The following is a 21,327-nucleotide window of genomic DNA, read 5'->3' on the forward strand; positions in this document are numbered from 1 at the left end:
TCAACACTAGACGCTCATGCTTCAATGGCCGGCCAGGTCTAAGAATGGCACCCATGCATGAATTTTGTGCACTAGGCCTCTAGTATGGTATAAAAGAAAGAGCAACATCTAGAACTAAGTAGATATATTTAAATCCCTGCTCTGACACACACATCAATGTGACTTTGAGGATAACAGTAACTGCTACAAAATGGGGAATGGGATAACTGTCTAACTCTAAGAGTTGACAGGAGTTAAAGCAACATGGGGAGGGTTTGCCACATAGATGGCACTCAGATTTTAGAACAAATTTCTAGAACAAATTTCTTAGAGGCAGAATCAATGCACATTTCTACAATAGCCATTAAATCATCAATTTTTTAAAAAATCATCAATTTAAAAAATATATATATTTTAATGATTTTTAAGAGAGAGGAATAGAGAGTTAGAAACATCGATGAGAGAGAATCATCTATCAGTTGCCTCTTGCACACCCCCTACCGGGGATGTGCCCGCAACCAAGGTACATGCCCTTGACCGGAATCGAACCCGGGACCTTTTAGTCCGCAGACCGACGCTCTACCACTGAGCCAAACCGGTTTCAGCTAAAAATCATCAATTTTTGATAAAGGTTTCATCGGAACAAAAAAATCTAGAGGTGTAGTGAGAATAAGCCCACATTCTATAATCAAACATTCTCTCTCTCTCTCTAAGACAGGGATGAAGGGGAAAGTCAAGACAATGCACTCCTCTCCCTACTCCTCTGTAAATATCAAGTGTATGCACGAGGGTTCCTGGCTACAGGCCTCTGGAGGGGCAGGTGGGATGTGTGTAGAAGTGAAATGCTGGCCAACTTGTCCAGAAAGCATCCTGTGGATCCAGTGGGAGCCACTCATCTGTCTTCTTGGCAGGGGATTAGGAGTGATAACTGATAATGGGAAATGGGAGATGGGGAATGCAACTAATAAAAGAAAGAAAAAATACAAAGTTAGAAGTAGAGATGGGCATATATTATTTATTGTTCCATGTGTACCCAGAAGGCTTGGCACTGGGCATAGTTTTATAAATTGAAATAATAAATAAGTATCCCATAGTGGCTCTTAAACTACTTTTTTTTTTGCCCCCATATTTCTCTGCTCCCTTCTTTACTTCGAGCCCTCCATCAATTCCATTTCTTTGTCCTTGCTATTGGTTGTGACTTTGCATCTCTGCTTCTCAGTTTCCCTTGCCTTTCTATTTTTAGCTTCTCCCCAAAATTCTCCAATTCTTCCTCTGGCTCTGTATCTAGACTCTAGCTTCTAGAGTTACCATTATAGGTAAAACTTATCTTCCCTAAGGAGCTAATGAGCCACATTAGTTTAGCAGAGGGCGGAGAGAGATTAATGTGTTTTTATAAAATTCATAAGCCATACAGTCACAAACACTCATGGACCCAGTCAGCCTTCCCTCAAAGCAGATCTTTCCCTTCTGAGGCCTGCACATTATTTCATAGGTGTTCATGATCTGTTAAGTGCCCTCTTCTTCCATTGTATTACATGGAAAAGAGTGGAAATTTCCCACATTCTGCTCTATGGTCCGAGTTTTCTATCATTGAGGCTATCATTCTTTAAAGTAGTACCAAACTTTAATCTATATAATGAAAGCTTAAGGGACCATTATGGTGAAACAACCAGAATGACCAGTTGCTATGATGCTCACTGACCACCACAGGGTAGATGCTCAATGCAGGAACTGCCCCCTGCTGGTCAATGTGCATCCACAGGGGAATGCTGCTCAGCCAGAAGCCAGGCTCACAGCTAGCAAGCGCAGCAGCGGTGGCAGCAGCAGTAAGGAGCAGTGAGACGAGTGGTAAGGAGCAGCGAACAAGTGGGTGGTAAGAAATAAGGGGTTATGGGCTGCGAGAGGGATGTCCAACTGCCAGCTTAGGCCTGCTTCCCATGGCAGTTGGACAATCCCCTGAGGGGTCCTGGATTGTGAGAGGATGCAGGCCAGGATGAGGGCAGCCTCCTCCCCGCCCCCTGCTCTCCCCAGTGCACAATTTTCATGCACCAGGCTTCTAGTCTTAAATAATAAAAGGGTAATATGCAAATAGACCAAACGGCAGAACTGAACAACCAATCAAAGTATAATATGCTAATGATATGCTAAGTCTGTTCAATAACTTGCTATGATGTGCACTGACCACCAGGAGGAAGACAGTCAACTGGTCAACCAGTCACTATGATGTGCACTGACCACCAGGGGACAGATGCTCTGACCGGTAGGTTAGCTTGCTGCTGAGTTCCAGCCAATGGGACAGATCATGCACCAATGGAGTCCCTTAGCCTGGCCTGATCCTCTTGCAATCCGGGACCCCTTGAGGGGTGTCGAAGAGCCAGTTTCAGCCTGATCTCACAGGCCACTCCTCCTCTGGTACCACCTGGAGGGTACTAGATGCAGGGCTCATGGCTGGCAAGCTCTGCTATGGCAGGGTGAGCCTCTCCTGATGGGGACTTATTGGGCACAAGCCCGCAGCAGGCACAGTGGGGCTGGGGTGAGGAGGAGCAGTAGGTAGGAACTGCGGGTGGTGTTGGACTGTAGGTTTTGGCCCAATCCTTGCAGGCCACCCACAGGGACCCCACCTGTGCACCAAGTCGTGCGCCAGGCCTCTAGTGTTATAAAAATCGTTACCTAGTGCAATAAATTAACAAAACACATTCATATATATCATTTTTGATCCCCACAACAATCCACTGTGATAGGTAACACCACCTCCATTATTAAAGACAATAACAGCAACAGCCAGGATTTTTAACTGTTTACTATGTGCTCATGCTATGCTAAGGGCTTTACGTATATTAGTTTACTTGGCCTTCACCTTACAGATGAGGAAACTAAAGCTCGGAAAAGAAAAACAACTTGCTTTAACCAACTTCATTGGTAATTTTAAAAATACCTGTTAAAATAACAAATTGTTTTATGTTATTTTATTAATTAACAATAATTGATGTTGGCAAGAGTGGAGAAAAATCAAAGAGGAAACCCAAGTAGTATTATAAACTACTGGTGGGAGTGCAATATGAAAGCATAAAAATATATTTAAAATGGATATATTTTTAAAGCAGTAATTCACTTTCAGAAATTAACCCACAGGAAATAGAGATATTCCTAAAAGTTTATATAACAAATGTTTAACCCAGGGAGATTAACAGTGAAAGTTTGGAATAGTTTGAATGTTCATTTATGTTATATTCATTACAGTGAAATACTATGAAACCATGAAGTATCACATTCTCAAATAATATTTTTAGATATTAAAAAAGTTTCCCAAAATAACTTTTAGTGAAAAGAACAAATTAACAAAAGTTTTCCTATTATAGCCCAATTATTAGGGGGGAAATACATATAGAGAAAAGACAGCAAGAATATATTGCACATTAATAATTGTGTCTCTCGGCAAAATAAACGAACAAACAAAATAGAAACAGACTCACTGATACAGAGAGTAGACTGATGATTGCCAGAGGAGAGAAGGGTTGGAGGGCTGGCTCAAAAAGGTATAGGGATTAAGAACTACAAACTGGTAGTAACAAAACAGTCATGGGAATGTAAAAAAACAAACAAACAAAAAAAAACAGCATAAGGAACATAGTCAATAATATTGTAATAGCCCAGGTCAGATTGGTTCAATGAATAGAGCATCAGCCTGCGAACCAAAGGGTCCTGGGTTCGATTCCAGTCAAGGGCATGTACCTTAGTTGCAGGCTCCTCCTGGCCCGGACCCTGGTCAGGGCACCTGCAGGAGGCAACCAATCGATGTGTTTCTCTAACATTGATGTTTCTCTCTGTCTTTCTCTCTGTCTTCCATTCTCTCGAAAAATCAATGGAAAAATGTCCTCAGATGAGGATTAACAAAAAACAAAAACAAAAACAAAAAATAAAGGTGATTAAATGTTTATAAAAAAAAGTAATAATATTATAATAATTATGTACAATACAAGGTGGGTACTTAAAATATCAGCGGTAAACCACTTTGTAAGATATATGATTGTTTAACTACTATGCTGTATACCTGAAATGAATAATATTGAATGTAAACTATAATTGAAAAATAACATTAATAATGTGTCACTAGGTAGGATTGTAGCTGATTTTTATTTTTTATTCATAATTGTTTATATGTTCTGACTTTTATAAAATGAATAAGTATTATAAATATAATTAAGGTTTTTCAGCTAGTAAGTGGTAGACCTCAAATACAAACCGAAAACCTCTAAATATGTAACAAGCAATCTTCATTGCTCTTCAAGGTCATGACTAGCAAGATAGTAAGGAAAAAATAACCACATTCTCCTTCCTCTAATCCAGGGCCAAATTATTCTGATACATATATACCTACCTGGATTCTCCTTCATCCTCCACATGTTCACAATGGACAGAGTTGAGAGCACTGACTCTCTTATAATCTTGAGGGGTCAGATATAAATATTTGTATCCCTGTGAAGCACAAATAGTTATCTCATTATCTGCCATCACCACATAACCAGAAGACACAGCAAAGCATGCATAATGCAGCTTGTTCCAAAGCTAGCTTTAAATTGCCACATCACTTCTTAGAGTTACTGTCTAATAGATTACTAGCATAGACAGTTCTCCTTTGAAAGATGGAAGTGCCTATTTCTCCAGTCACTGACTGTCTGTCCTTGAAACAAGATGTCTTGTAGCTTCAATGCCAAGTGTATTCCATTTATTTCATTTTCACTAGGGTTAAAGGGTCACTTTCTGATCTCTAGTGACACCTCTATTAAAGACATAAACATAAAATTAAAGAATTATGTAAATTACTATGCTTCACTTTCTCAAATCCATAATATCATAAAAATATAAATGGGTATGGGATAATTGAAAGAATCACAATATTGGATATTCAATATTAAAATCAGAAGTCTATGCAGTGCTAATAATCAGTAACCACTGAATTCAAGCCTTTTGCTTTTTAAATAAACAACTCCTAATGCCTATTTACATTTTAAAAATTATACTAACATTTCATAATTGATTTACTTTTATACATACAAATATATACTCACATACAAAGTAGTTATATGATAGTGTGTTTAAGTGAATTAGTCACTCAGCCAAAAGAAAAAAGTAAACAGAGAAAAACATTTTAAATACTTTGAGAAATTATGCCCACCATTTAACTCAATGAATTAGAAGCTACATTTAGGCAGACACAGTGAATATAATATGTAAGAGACATGAATCTGCCATTGATTTTGCATGACTTATGACGATAACACTTTGTAGCACTGAGTATCATTAGTATGCCAGTCAGCATATATTTATTGAGTGCCTATTTTGTGCAAGATACAGTTCTAGGCACTGGAAAAAATGGAAACAAAACAGATAAAAATTCCTGGCCTTCTGGAACTTATCTTCTAGTAAGAGAGAACATGTACAGCCAAAACCAGTTTGTCTCAGTGGATAGAGCGTCGGCCTGCGGACTGAAGGGTCCCAGGTTCGATTCTGGTCAAAAGCATGTACCTTGGTTCCGGGCACATCCTCGGTGGGTGTGCAGGAGGCAGCTGATTGATGTTTCTCTTTCATAGATGTTTCTAACTCTCTATTTCTTTAACTCTCCCTTCCTCTCTGTAAAAAAATCAATAAAATATATTTTAAACAAAAAGAGAGAACATGTACAAACTAAATAAGTAAAACATAGGTAATGGGAATGTTTTATAAAAAATAAAACAGAATATCACCAAAGAAGGCTTCACTGAAAGTGTCAGTTGAGCAAAGACATGGAGAACTGAAGAAATGAGACATGGGGATATTGGGGGAGGGAGGGAAAACATTTTAACCAGAAGGACCACAAGTGCAAAGTACTAAGGCATGAGTGTGCCTAGTGGGTTCAAGGTAAGTATTTGTATGCTAAAGGGGTAGACCCCATAGAGAGGGAGGGAAATTATGATACAAGAAGTGGGGGTAGGGGTTGGGGGGGGGGGAGGGTAGAAGTGTTGATCTACATCTTTAAGTTGGCAAGAAGAAAAAGGATCAAGTGAACAAGAGGAGGGATTGGCCATAGATAGGAGCAGGGACCATTCTCCCAAAGTACAGGAGAAACGATGGAGAGTAAGGGCACAAATGCAGATATGTGGGAGCCTGTGGAAGCAGTCAAGTTGCTTCTGTTTTTGTTTTGTTTTTCAGTAAATTGGACAGCAAGGTCATCAGCTAAGAGTGAGGATGGGAGAAGGTGTTAAAGGTTTGAGGAGAGAGAAGAAGATGCAAGACTATCATTCAAAAGGTTGATAAACTTCAATTTAAAGACCAGTCAACAGCACTTTGTATTTTTCTCTATCAATATTCAGCTAAGTAGGATCAGGTATGGGAGTAGGTGGAGAGAGCTGAATTTAAACCAGGGTTGTAAAGATACAGAGTAAGCGCAATGAAGACAGAAGCCAAAAAGTTGAGGGTATAGGAAAGGTAGTACCTATAATGTGATTATAATAAGTAACCTAGGATTGACCTTAGAATTTAAGCTGGATAGAAATAAAATGAGGATGTAAGGAAGAAGTAACAGGTGAAAGGTGGTAGAATTAATAGTTGTAGGTCCTGGTGGGTTCAAAGGATTGCCAGACTTGGGTACTGAAGAAAGTGGGCTGCAAAGATAGGATGGAGGAGTGGCAAAGAAAGGAAAGCTTGAAGTTGAGATTATGGGGATGAGAGGCTAGGATGTCCCAGCAACTAAAAGAGGCAAAGGTCGAGAGGGAGTGACTAAGGTTGGGGAGCACTATAACAAGCAGCAGTGGCAATATGGCACAGTCTGATGACATTGGATTCAAAGACAGAGGTTTTCAGAGAGAAAGGAGGGGAAAGGGGTCTGGAAATAGCAACGAGGCACAAGGAAGACACTGTTCTCCTTCCAGGGTTGAAAACACAAAACAGAGGAATCACTCAGTTCTTAAGAGGGCTACAAAGAAAGCAGCATATTGAAAGGTCAGGCAGGTTTTAAGTAGAATATAGGCTGGAGAACAATCAGAGAAGAAGCTGAGAATATAAGGGATGTTGCTGATGACTGACCAGAAGTCCTGGAAGCCACAGTGGAATAGTTTAAAGACAGACATTTTTTGTATAGCATGTCACATGCTAATAAATACCTGCTATTTCACATAGTGTTCAACTAGAAAATCAGCAATATATCTTCAGAGATGGAGGAAAAACCAGGTGAACATATTGAGAGACAATTTGTTTCCAACATGGTTCACCATCAGTACTGGCTTTTAAATTTAAACCTCTGCCTCTTCCCCTCTCTACATATGTATACACACATATGCATAACCATATATTGTATTAAAGTATTATTTTTCCTTAGTTTGTACCTTGTAAGGATCCTCAGGATCTACCCAGGCCACATGAAACATATAGCGAATTTCTTCTGCCAATCCAATTCTTGCTCCACTGTTGGCTGCCACATAGATGCGTGGGATACCCTCTGCCCTGGCAAGCTCAGAAGCTCTGAGAAACAGCAAATCCTCCTGGGGCCCAAAGGACCCAATTCGGTATGTGATGTCATTGCCAATAACAATGATATCTCGGCCTTCTGGATACTCAGGACTTTTAAGGGTCATTTTCCAAGCCACCATGCCAATCTACAAGAGCAAAAACAAACAATTATGAGCTTCTTACAAGCTGATTTTCTTTGTGGGTTCCTTGAATGTATCGGACACAGCCTTCATGTAGATATGCATACACATTGCTAAAGAGCCAAGCTCCCTGTGAGAAACTAGAACACGTATTCTAGCATATTTCTTTAGATCATGTTGAAAACAGCTGGTTTCCTGTGTATTTCAGTTACCTCAATTCCATCTTTGGGCCTGCTCAAAGAGGTAAAAAACAAAACAAAAAAGAAACCGAAGCCAAAATGTACTCAGAATCCCTGTGGAAGAATGCCATGGCACTGGGAATTAAATCCAGAACTCCTGAACTTACTATATTATCTACTAAGACATTCTTTTCTTTTCTTTTCTTTTCTTTTCTTTTCTTTTCTTTTCTTTTCTTTTGAGATTCTTTCCTAGAAATCTTCAACATATGGAAGGACAGGAAGAGGATCACCTCTCACAGACTGCATAACTTTTGTGATTCAGCATCCTTTTACTGTCCTCTAGCATGTGGCTTGCTTCAGGTATCTTCCATTTCTGCAAGAATGTAATATATCTCTGCATCACATTCTTGTGAGCATCTCTTGTCACTTTCTCCCAGAACCGGAAAACCAGAGGATGCAAGGAACTAATCTCTTGCTGCACTATGATCTATGTAAACCTCTGCTCTCTGTTCCACACAAATAAATGATATTGACTTAAAAGGCAGGGGTGACATGTCTCTTCCCAAATCCGCATGACCCTCTTCTCTTTTAATCTCCTTCTGTATGAGAACTAGTCAATCTTACTACTTGTTTATTCGCTTGTTCCATCTCTTTCCTGTTCACTCACATTCCAGTTACAGCTGCAGTTTTTCATGTCTGCCTGTCCGTTTCCCTATACCTGGATAAAGAATGTTTTCCACCCCCCTCCCATTTCTATCTTCTTTCCCTTCCCACCCCCAGTACTCGCCTCCAAACACAAAGCCCACCAGATGAGCATTCCTGGCCCTGCCTAATGGAGCCCAGCCACATCTGCAACGATGGTTCCTCATCCCCAGGCTGCTGCATTTCACCTCATTGGGGAGCCGGCCATCAAGAAGGACCATTAACAGATGTAAATAGCAGCATCCCTGGAAAGCCACATGCATCACCCAGACTCAAGCGGGCCAGTGATCATAAGCTCTGAGTACACATTCCTCAATCCAATTGCACATCCACCGTAATCAGGCTGGTTGAAGCTTCCCACACAGCTATTTGTGATTTTCGGCACTAAAGAAATATATATTTGAAGCACCTACAGATGAATATAAGCTATTTAAAGTATTACACCACTGGCAAAATACAAATCAAAAAATGGATATAACACACAGAAAAAAATGCAATCACCTTCTGAGATCAGATACTACTCTATATGCTCATTAAAGAGAGAAAGGAAAGAGAAACAGATAATCTAAAATAAAAATAAAAAGAAATAGTAAAGAGAAACTCCAAATATCTAAAAGCGTAATTTTGGTCATGGTTTTAAGAAGCTGGTTAAGAGATTGCCTGTGTGGGAGAAATATTTTACCTGGCTTCTCACGTGGCCCTCTAACCCAACATCTTTTTTGTTACTCAGGAAGAAAAAGCTATTTTCTCTAAATGCATCTGTAGTTAGAAAGACCCCATCTTATACCAAATTTTATGATATATTAACCTTAGCCACCTAGGCCAGCAGCAGCTTAGATGTAAGCCCTGAAGAATTTACTTCAGCATTTCCATGCTAATGCAAACATTGTGTCTAGGTGGCACTGGGCAGGCAAATAATACTCTTATCTTTTGTTATTACCTGGGGACTCTGTGTCACTCGGGCAGTCAGTTCAGCAATTGGCCAGGTCATTAACCTTGCAATATTGACTTCTAATTAGGTGTCAACCCAGCAGCATCAAGAACACACTACTCTTTATCAATGTTCTTTCCAAAGTTAATTTCTCATCAACGGTTCCCCTCTCCCCTAAAATTGTACCTTTACAGAATGGAGAGTGCTAGCCCAGTCTTAGCATAGTGAGATTCCTTAGTGGAAGAGATAAATATCTAAGAAAGCACCTATTGCTCAATTTACCTAAAAATTAGATATTATTGCTAATCAAATGGTAGGTTGTATAATGGTAGCATTGGCTTTGAAGTCAAACAAACGCATCCACACCCAGGCCTTATCACTTATTAACTGTGTGGCTTGTGAAAATTATTTCATTGTGCCTCAGTGTCCCCACATACAAAATTAATAGCACCTATAGGTTTGATGTACAAACTATCAGAATTAACATCATGCAAAGTTTTGTTCCTTTCACTCTTCTCAACCTATCTAAATCTACCCATTCAAAAAGGTCCATTCAAATTCCATTTCCTTAGTAAAGTTTCTCCTACACTAAAGTGACCCCTTTCTTCTCTGATCTACTAAGACTTTCATGTAGAGAATTTATTTGGTAATTAATCATATACTGCCTACGACTGCTTTGAGCTTGCCAGTTTGAGCCATTATATCATTTCCAGTGCCTAGCAGGGTCTCTACACATAATATGGGAGTAATAATTATTTGTTGATTCCATAGTCATTTCATTTTTAAAATGATACTTGGAAAACAGTCATCACCAAGGGCTTACACCATTGTCCATATTTCTAGGGATCACAGAACAACAGTTCTAAACATTAATCAACTACTTATTTATTTTTAAAAATATATTTTATTGATTTTTTTACAGAGAGGAAGAGAGAGGGATAGAGAGTTAAAAACATCTATGAGAGAGAATCATCGATCAGCTGCCTCTTGCACACCCCCTACTGGGGATGTGCCCGCAACCAAGGTACATGCCCCTGACCGGAATGGAACCCGGGACCTTTCAGACTGCAGGCCGACGCTCTATCCACTGAACCAAACCGGTTTCGGCACTATTTATTTTTTTAAATATCAAGAATACTAATAGCTACCATTAATCGAACATCTATGACATGCTGTAGTATATTAAATGTTGACCAACATGATCAACATTTAAAAGTTTAAAGTTAAAAGTTTAAGTTGGGCATGTCAGCCTGTGTTGGTTCAAATCTCAGCTTTATACTAGCTGTATAACCTTGGACCAGTCATTTAAATTTGTCTAGTCTGAATTTTTCCAATTATAAAATGAGGATAACAGTATCTTTCTGGAGGGATTGTTGTGAGGAACACCACATTAGATTAGCACAGAGACTGTCTTATAAAAGTCCTCAAATAATAGCGATTATTATTAACTCAAAAACAGCTGTTATTATTGCTATGAGAAAACTAAGGCACAGAAAAATTAACCATGTCTTATAGTTGTTATGAATTAGTTGAAACACTGTGGAAAGATAAGTATCAACTATAACACACATACATGTCATTGAAACCTAAATGCAAAATATGGTTTCCTGGACTGGATCCTAGAACAGAAAAAGGAAATTACTGGGAAAACCCGGTGAAATTCAAAACAGGGTCTGTACTTTATTGAATAGTATTGTACCAATGTTACTTTCTTAGTTTTTATAATTATACTATTGATATGTAAAATGTAAACATTAGGAGATGCTGGCTGAAGGGTATATGGGAATTCTTTATCTTTGCAACTTTTCTATAAATTAAAATATTTTAAGACAAAAAGTTAAAATAATGTCTTTGTGAAAACTTTTTTGAAGGAAAGTAAATTGGCTAATGAGGTCATTGCTATTGATATGGACTGCCTTACAAAATGATGACTGTGAAGACTATAAATAGCATTTAAAAATGCCCATGATGTAATACTAAATATGAGGAAGCAGTGTAACAAAACTGTATGTATACTATATATAATAACAAAATAGTGTGGAGGTGAAGGGCACAGACTCAGAAGCCAGATTTGCTGACAATAAATCTAACAGAATCCAACTCTGCCAGAACAGAGATTTAGTTTTCTTTCCACATAACCTTAGCTAAGTTACTAACTTCTATGCATCTCAGTTTCCTTATCAGTAAAATGAGGGAATAATAATCTACTCTATAAATTTGTGAGGATTAAATATATGGTAAACCACAGAACAGTACCTGGCACATAGTAAATATTCCAACACCAACTTTTTGTTGGGGGAAAAAAAGAAATAAAGGACATAGCAAAATGATGGGATTGTGTGTATGTGTGTTTTTCCCATTATCCAAAGTTTCTTTAATATGTTTGCATTGCAGTGATAAACATTTTACAAAACAAAAATGTAATTGAAAAAGGATACCAAGTACCTCTTCACTGGGTGACAGGTACATGGTAATTTATATTTAAACATTTCCATCATTTAAAAAAAATTTTAAGGGAAAAAAAAAATCTCACCAAACTAATGGAGTTTCATATTTTATAAGAGCTGACTCTAAATTTTAGCCATACTACAACACAAATCGTATTTTATAATGACAGAGAAATGTAAACATATGAAAATTAAAAACCAAGACTCACCTCAAAGGGAGAAGAATATCAGGAACTGTCTTCGTTTGCTAGGAATATTATTTCACTTTTAAAAAAAGGAAATGTTCTACAGTGATGTGGTAGAATGCAAACATATGTATATATATATAGGTTTATACAATATTAATATCTCTACCTGAGAAGTAACTGCTTCAGTGTTTTTCTGGTCTGATGGTTAAATACATATTTATGCTTTAAAGTCAATATTTGTACACCAGACAAGAACAGTGCCTATCAGCTAAATACATATTTAGGACTGTACCACATGTATTACAAACATGCACTAAAATCGAAAGCTTCTATTTATACAGAGCCTTTCATCTTGAAGGGGGCTAAAGAGCTTTACAAACATATGTACATAAAGGGACGTTTGCACTGACAGGCAGGCAAGGTATCAATCCACCACTCCCCTATTTCTTCCAGCAGACCAGAGAGGAACACATGGTGCCCACAGCTGCAGGCCTGTAACAGCTGCACAGACAGGGAACACAATGATCCACGTTGCGGTGTGCAGTCACTGAAAGAGGGCTTCGATCTGAAAGCAGCAACTGCTCTCCTCAAGTGCAGAAGCACCACAGCCGCTTCCAAATGTGTTTTTAAATTATTCTCTACCAAACTCAACTAGCTAATCACTTGACAAAATGGAATTTGATACTGCAAATGGTTTCTGAATGCAAAATACTTCCTGTCTGATGATGAAAAGTAGGTTGAAAAACGCTCTTCCTGCCCTTGTTAGATGTAGAGAGAGAGAAAAAAGGGTCACAATATTCAGGAGAAATGGTTCAAAATATTCCATCTAAGAATAGCTTTGTCTCAGAGGATGGGGTCATTACTTCAAAAGACAGTCATATTCCTCCCACTCCCTCCCATTTAATTAGGACACTAAGTTTCTCAATCAAATTACTTTATATAGAGGGGTCTATCTATATTATCCTAAAAGGCTAATTAATAGACTAAATGGCAGAACAAGCAAACAACCAGTCACTATGATGTGTGCTGACCACAAGGGAGCGTGCATGGAACATAGTGGGCTTCGGCAGCAGGTAGCAGAACTTGGAACATGGTGGACGTAGGCCATGGTGGGAAGGTGGAGCAGGTGAGCGAGAACACCAGATCAAGGCAGGGTGCCAGTCGCTGTCATTGGGAAGAGCCTCTGGTGGTTACTAAAAATTCTTTGCTTTTGCATGCCGCAGTCCCAGCAGGTGCTGGCACCCGCAGGTCGATTATTGCCTTTCAGGGCTTCTCCACCTCCCCTGCTCCTGAGGGGCCATCAGGGCCGCGACTGTCCCGCTTGCACCAGCAGCGGCCTCAGTAGGGGTCTGTTCTGTGCCATCAGTAGGTGCAAGCAGGGTCTGCACCGTCAGCGTGTGGAAGCAGCAGGAGCAGAGCTGCCGGCAGACAGGGGGCTGGGGGCCACGGTGGGAGGGGGCGGGCCGGGGTGCAGAGGATGGACCAGGACCTTCCCCTATGCCCACCACAGCATCGTGATACAATTCCTTTTAAGGTGCACAAATTTGGGCACTGGGCTCCTAGTATATACATAATGGAGATCTGATACTGGAAACTGTGCAATCACTATAAAAGCATACACAAAGTGCAACAATGTGTTTAGGAATATGACACTGATTTTACCTAAGCCCAAGTTACCTTATATATTAACTGAAAAATAATAACCAAAAGATACTCCACCACCAAATCCTCTTGTTGTAGCTTCTCTCTACCTAGCACATTTTTATGTAGGTGAGCTGTAAGGGAGAGTGAGTGCATAGTGCAGAATGAGCTTCAGACTCAGGCTCTTGGTCCTGGCGGTATTAGCACCTTCTTTTCCCAATTGCTGCCTTGCTGAGGCACTGACTAACCAAGTGGTACTACTGTCAATTATGTTTTCATTAATATAGCTATAAATCGTTGGAAAATACTTTATTTCAGATGATTTTTGATAATAGAATGTTCTTAGCAATTAGCAAGTTTTTTAAGGTTAGGGTTATCAACTTAAACTAATTAGCTTAAAGCAAAAAAGGGATACAGACAAGAGGATTACTGTGAATAAGCTAAGGAAAAACAGAAATAAATATTTGTTTTCCTTTTACAGTTTCTAAGGAAGAAAATATTTCTTTGGCCACCGTCTGATTCTGGAATAAACACGTGCCAAGGGAAGGAGGAGGGATCAGGGAGGAGAAAGCAGAAGACAACAGTCTTATTTAACTGTTTTTATATGAGCAAAATGATTTGTGCCACAGTATTTCCATAAGAAGTGGGACCATTATTTTCCTGTAGAAACACATTTGGTTTGAAAAGTATCACTGGACAGGACGTGAAAATCAAACCGAATGAATTATTCACAAGCTCCGATCAGAGGTGATCATTATTTCTGATGCTCCAAACAGTGATTAGGATTCTGCGCCGAGATGTCATTTTCTTACTGAGTAACACCAGCGATATAGAAAGACATTATCTATCTATCTATCCATATATGTATTTTTTTCTCCTGGGAGGGCTTTGGTTTAATGTTACTATAACAGATACTAAAAACATGATAATATTAACCTTTATTCTGATGGTCCCCATAAATGCCATTAGTTTGACACAAAGTGTCAACACTAATTATGACCCAAAGTTAACACCAAAATTGATATCAACATTAATTGTACTATCAGTGTGAATAGAATGTGCAAATGCATACATACACAACATATTCACGCACTTTCCAAAACTGCTGCTACTACAAAGTAAAACAATATTAAACTCAATAAAGAAATCTGAAGAGAAAGCTAAGGGACAAAAGATAGGATTTTGTTTTTAAGGATATGAGAAGCATCCATCAACTTTAGCTATGCTGTGGGAAGCAGAAATAGCATATCTTTGTCACGATTGTCTTTCTTATATCTACCGCCTCATTTTAAGTTCAGTTGTAATAATATAAAGGCTAGACTGTGGCTGAGATGTTGCAGCTTTACTTTCCATGCTAAAAGCCTAAAAGTTGAGTTTTCTGACAAAGCCTCCAGCAGCTATTGTCCTACCTACTACTGCTACTGCCAGAAAGACAACTATCCTGCAAGGTCCGGGAGCAGCATACAAAGACTCCTAGAATAGCATGGCAATTACCAGAGGGAAAGGGAGCTGGGGGGAGGTAGGAGAGGGTAAGGGGGAATAGTGTTGGAAGGAGACTTGACTTGGGATGGTAAACACAAAGTACAATATGCAGGTGATGTATTATAGAATTGTACTCCTGAAACCTATATAATTTTATTAACCAATATCACCCAATAAAGTCAATTTAAAAAATTAAAGAAGAAATAGACTCCTAGAATGTTAGAGCTGAATTGGACATAAGCATCATTTGCATCATAAAGGAGGGAAAAAAACTAAGACAACCCACCCCCCTACCCCCCCCCCCATCAGAGAGAAGGAATCTAAACTTGAGTTCCTTTACAGACACATAAAAAATATTATCTTTCCCCCTTTTGTATCCTGTATGGAATATTAAATCTTCACTTTAATTAGATACTATCAAAAAATAGTTATAATATTAACCCATGTTATAATCTCATGGAAAAAAACATACTTAATGAGATATTAGAAAATACTGTGCAGGTGTTAAAAATGTGTATTTTCAAACCATACGGCAATGTAATATTTGACTTAATTTGTGCTGAGAAAAACCACGGTGAAAAAATGTCAATGCATTTCCATATTGTATTACCTGCTGGAGAGCATGTTCCATTGCCTAGTTTGTATGATCACATAAAAGAGCTGAAAACAATTTTCTTAACAGCTGAAAAAAAACCTTCTTACATGCTTGGATAATTCAAAAATGGCTGAACAAACTTACCTCAATCCTTCTAAAAACTGATAAAAGGATAAGAAAAAATATCATTTTTAGGGCTAAAATTTTTTATCCCAGAGATAACTTAAAATATGTTACCAAACATTAGAAACAGTAATTTTGAACAGGGGAATTATTTTTCTGTAATATTTATATACTTGAAACCACATTAATTTTATACACATGTACACAATCCTTTAATAAATATACCAATTTTTACAAAAGCATGCAATGGAACACATACAAGCCAGTAGTATTTGAGAAATGGGGCATACGAATAACTGGTTGATATGGCAATTAACCAACTTGGCCTACGACAGTTCCAGAAGCCTTGCCTATTAGTCTCGTAAACAAATGTTGAACTCTGATGCTCCACGCTACGCCTCATCCTTTTGTGTCATCTGTTGCTGTCCTCATGTTCATTATTGCCTCTGATTGGAATTGGGTAAAGTTTCTTGACATAGGGCACGTATCACATCCTTTTCCCATAAAATCTTAAAATTTGAGATGTATGAAAATGTTGGCAAGTACATTCTCTTGTTTAAAGGCTATCTTGAGGACGTACTTTTGAAAGGAACTGGGGAGCCTTCCAAGCATGCTGCATTAGTCACTAATGGATACATTAGGATTTTTCAAAGCCAGTCAAGTTCATTGGGCCTTGGTTTGCTACTAATGAAATGAGTCAAACCAAACTAATCAACCTGATGAGCAATCTCCAACACCAATAACAGTCATTCGGAAGGAATTCTAAGGAAAGTATATGCATCCCCAAAGAACAGTGTTAGAAATTCATTAAAAGTAATTCCATGGCAGGAAGAGCAATGTTTCAAAATCAGCCTTAATGTTTCTCTAATAAGGAACTCAACTTTGGTTCTGAGGATCATTTCAGACAAAAAGAAACATTTTAGACATAACCAAATGTGCTCACTTAGAACGAGGGTAACAGAAGAGAGCGTTCACAATTTTAAATAAAACTATCTTACCACATATTCCATAATATCTCTCTTACTATACTTGAGATTTCTATCTTACTAGGTACATTCTCCCATCTTCAGGGATAGATTGGTAGCAAGGACCATTAGTCTCTTTGTATAACATGAACGATCAGTGCACAGACCACGGTCCTGTTTTTCAGAACCACTTTTATCAGGTCTATTTCAGAGTTCACCTTCAGCACACTACAATACAAATATGCCTTTTTCCCAACATATATCTAAAAGACTGACATGGACTCAATTTCCACACCCAGCATGAAAAGGTAAACTGATTTTAAAAGAATGAAATGAAAGCACAGTAAAAATTCATCCAAATGAGGTTCACATTCACTGAGCTATTCTGAGGTTAAATCGAGTAAAACAATACACAAAAATCTAATGTTAAACTAGAAAAATATTTGGGTTCTGTGTGCAAGAGAAATGGTCAACACTTCCCTTATTCAAGCCCACACACATATACCTACATTTCTATACATAATGCGTTCCTCTAGAATCTGAATTCAGGATAACCCAAGCAATTCCTTTGAGAGAATGGAAAATGTCAACCAAGAGAATTAAGACAGAGGGTAAGGGTAGTTTTTCTAAAATAAGAGTCCTCTGTGTGGGAAGTCCAGCCTAGAACTGTCAAGATGAATCTACTATTTCTTCCAATCTTTTTAGGTTTATATAAGCTTACCAAACGTCCTTTCTCTACCCAGCTCCAAATGTATCTTATACTCAAATTAGAGATTCCAAAGGATTATAGCAACACGTAAGGAACAGTATCAAAATGGTAAGATTTGTTTAAGCTGGTCAGAAAATGTAGAGGTATTTGTCATAACACTCTCCATATTCTTCTGTATGTTTGAAATATTTTATAGTAAAATATTAAAGAGACTGGACACCAGCACACGGTCAATTACAAATGGGTAAGGCTGAGCAGTTCTAGAATTCCTGATCCCCAACAGTTCACCTCCAAGAATATAAAACGGGACTAAAACCAAGATATCAGTTATGATGGCAGCTAGTCTTTAATTTACACTATTTTTCCCCCCTCGATCATCCTCTTTCTAAAAATTATTTAGCAAAATGTGTACAGCTATGATGTAAAATTCAACAGGACTTCCACCCCAAAGAGTTAAAAATGTAATTGCATATTGTAGGAACACACGGCAAAGCCTACCAATCCAACTGAAAACAAAAAACAAAAAACAAGAGAGGCATGGGGGGAGGACACTGCTGGATTTGCCTCACCAAACAAGGCAAATCAAGAGGCTTGTCTGAATGCTAAGCTGCACAGAAGGAAAAATCCTGACACCTAGTGCCCATCAGAAAAAATGAAGCCTTGGAGACCCTATAATGATTTAAGTGTGGTAGTGTGTGCACAAGTGACCATAAAATTGCACTCAATTTGGAATATACCTATCTCTCAACAACAACAAAAAAATGTTATGGGAAAACTGTAATACTATGCAACAATTCCAGTATCTAAAGATCAATCCTTTTTGGAGTACACATCTTGAACTTAATTGTTTCTAAACACAGCATCTTCTTCTCATCTCTGTTTTTCATTATGACAGGAGTGATGAGAGGGAATGAATGGGTTCATATTGTTTAAAAGGCCAAGTTCTGAAATAATGAGAAAAGGATCGTAATTCCTATCCTCACTAAAATTACTATGAATGGTGCATCTCTCTCATATCTTTCCTCATTGCCTGATTTAGAAATTTGTGATCTAGTTCACAGAGTGGTTAAAGGAAATAGAATAAAAAAATGCTAATAACATTTCAGAACAAATAACATAGTCTCAAGAAGGCTAGTGTTTTCTTTGTCTACAAGGCAAAGTTAAGTTATTCTCTGTCAAGTCCGTTACAGCCTTGGCTTGATCTTAGCCTGAGCCTTTTAATAACAGGATTCTGTGCGAAAAGCAGCTGCACTGAATTGTGAACTTTACTTAAAATGTTCCCACCTGCAATTACCACTTCCAACAAATGATCAAAACAGGCTCGCAAACAAACAGGAAAATGAAAACAATTCCTCCAAAGTGAGATGTGGTAAGAGCAGAACTGTTGTTTGGCTGCATTGCTTCTTTACCCAGGCTCAACAGCACACATTCATTGAGCAGTGTATTTACATACAGTGCCCATCAATGAAGCATCATGAACTCAGCTAGAAGTGAAATCAGTTTAGTATATGCTGCAATCATATTTTCCTTAATTTTCATCTTTACTTTAAACTATTAAAAAAAATCTGGACAAATCATCTTTGGAGCTACTGCAAGTAATGCAGATTTGGTCTGCATCTCTTTTTCCTACTCTAAATTCATACTAAAAGCAATGCCATTCAAATCTGACAATGAGAAAAATGTACTCTCCCTACAACTTTCATCATGCATCGTGGCATTCCTTCAGTTATACCTTTCTTGATGGTGGAGGGACAGCCAGGAAAATAGAAAGGAGAACGTAGCTAATACCACAGCAGAAAAGCGCTGTTTCTCCTGCTTTTATTAACATGGGCACAGTGTTCAAAATGCAGGTCACATCTTTGCTGAAACAGCCAATATTCTTCCTCAAATGGCAAACAAGTTACCTAAAACTAAATGGAACTGAATTGTTCCGACTTCTGGACCCATCACCATTTTGCCCATTTACTGTCCTGAAAAAAAAATAAGGAAGACGGGCCACACATATAGCCAATGGTCTGATAAGTGTAGGTTTTCTGCCTTTGATCATGGGGAAACGCATCTTAATTCCTGGGGAAACTCTGCAGGAATCTGTTTTACTTTTATTCCTATATCCATGTGGTAACTTTTAAACACCAAAACTCCAATCTTTTAAGGTAATACAATATCACCCACAATCATGGCCGGGTAGAACCGTCACCTTTAGAGAACACCACATTATAATGATTTAATGTCGATGTAGCACCAATGCATGTACATTGGGCCTTGGCTCTCAGGACATTGATTTTTTATTCCTTTTTTAATAAAACAATTCCGCAAGTCTCTGTTCAGATGCCCATTCTCTGTGGGACAGGACCGATTTGCTACAAATCTTATCAGCATGAGCTCTTTTCTTTCCCCTCACATCATTCTTGGGTAAAATGTAGGGTGCCAGGCTCATGACAAACTTGTCTCTTTGGCCAAAGAAAATTAAACTGCAATAGCTGAAAGTCAACTTGCCCTGATAACTTGGCATGAGGAAATACATCCTATTGACAGCACGTCTTCTCTTAGGCAGAGCTGTCCCTCAGAGTTCAGACTGCTGAAACTTCATCTTTAGATTGGTCAGTCTCTCAGTGGACATGCTCCATTGTATGTTCAAGCTATTGGTAACAGAATTTGGTACTAATACCCCAACCTCATTCCTGTCATGCAGTGCCCCATAATCTAGCTATGGCCACTGGCTGACTTCACCAACCATCCCAGGCATTACTCACTAACAGCTCACAAAAAAGAACACTGGTCTCACTCCTCCTGAGCTCAAAGACTCAGAAATAGCGAGCTAACTATCAGCTTCAATTCTAGTCAATCATTTGAAGAAAAGGAAAAGAGAAAATAGGCAACAAAGAAGGGAAAAGAATAAAAGAAGAAAGTGAGAACTGACAAAAAGAAAAAAAAAAATTCAAGATTATTATAGCATTGGGCAAAGGGAAATGTGGTTCCTAATACTGACTTTGCTATTTCCAGTGATGGTATAAGACATCCTTTTTCCATCAAGGTTTGTTGAGTCCTAAAAGGGTTAAAAAAAACCTTTAATTTTTTTTTATTCGTGTGTGTGTGTGTGTGTGTGTGTGTGTGTGGTCTTTGGGTACAGAGTCCGGTATAATAAGACTATTTGTATTCATACTGGCAGAGTAAACACTACATGTTCATGCCCAGGCAGCTCTGTGCTTGTAATTTCAGCAAGAACAGAGCTCTGTCCCTCTGGGACTTCACTATTCCCCTAGTCTCCATTCGCTCAAATACAGAATGAGAGCAGAGCGAAAGCAGGAGAGAAAGATCATGGCAAGAGGTTTCAAATAGCACTGCAGCTAGCTTGCACATGGCCAAAAATCTCGTTTTGTGTTTTAATTACATTAGTTAAAACCGTTTCTCTCAGCTCCATGTTCACAAGGGTGCCTTCTGCACCTAAAGACGACACTGTTCAATGAAGAAGAATTTAAGTCTAGCACAATGAAGCTTTTCTCTGCTCTTGAAGGGCTCATTGAGTACATGCTACACACAGCGGCACAAACGTCTACTTCAACTTTGTGTGCTAATGAGTATATACCTACCCTTGTCAAAATTCTATGCAACCTTCCTCCCTAGCTTCTGGCCTTTTCTATTTCAAGGTGTTAGATTAAAAGAACTCCTACAAGTCTGATACTCTCCATCTGGTCCTTGATTGCATCCATCTTAATATTAAATCATCTACTTTGGCATCCTCTGTGCACTTACTGAAACAG

General features: G+C 38.5%; 1 protein-coding gene across 12 annotated transcripts in view; it reads right to left on the reverse strand.

Annotated features, from left to right (window-relative positions):
• ACACA (acetyl-CoA carboxylase alpha) overlaps positions 1-21,327 on the reverse strand; it is a 248,575-nt gene that overhangs the window by 59,441 nt on the left and 167,807 nt on the right. For all 12 annotated transcript variants that reach the window (XM_036451660.2, XM_045586414.1, XM_045586415.1 and 9 more), the window contains 2 exons: positions 7,341-7,610; positions 4,358-4,455 (listed from right to left, as the gene is read on the reverse strand). In XM_036451660.2, the coding sequence (XP_036307553.1) occupies positions 4,358-4,455; positions 7,341-7,610 (368 nt within the window). The remainder of the gene's footprint in view (positions 1-4,357; positions 4,456-7,340; positions 7,611-21,327) is intronic.

Source organism: Pipistrellus kuhlii, unplaced genomic scaffold (genome assembly GCF_014108245.1).
Source record: "Pipistrellus kuhlii isolate mPipKuh1 unplaced genomic scaffold, mPipKuh1.p scaffold_m20_p_22, whole genome shotgun sequence".
NCBI lineage: Eukaryota > Metazoa > Chordata > Mammalia > Chiroptera > Vespertilionidae > Pipistrellus > Pipistrellus kuhlii.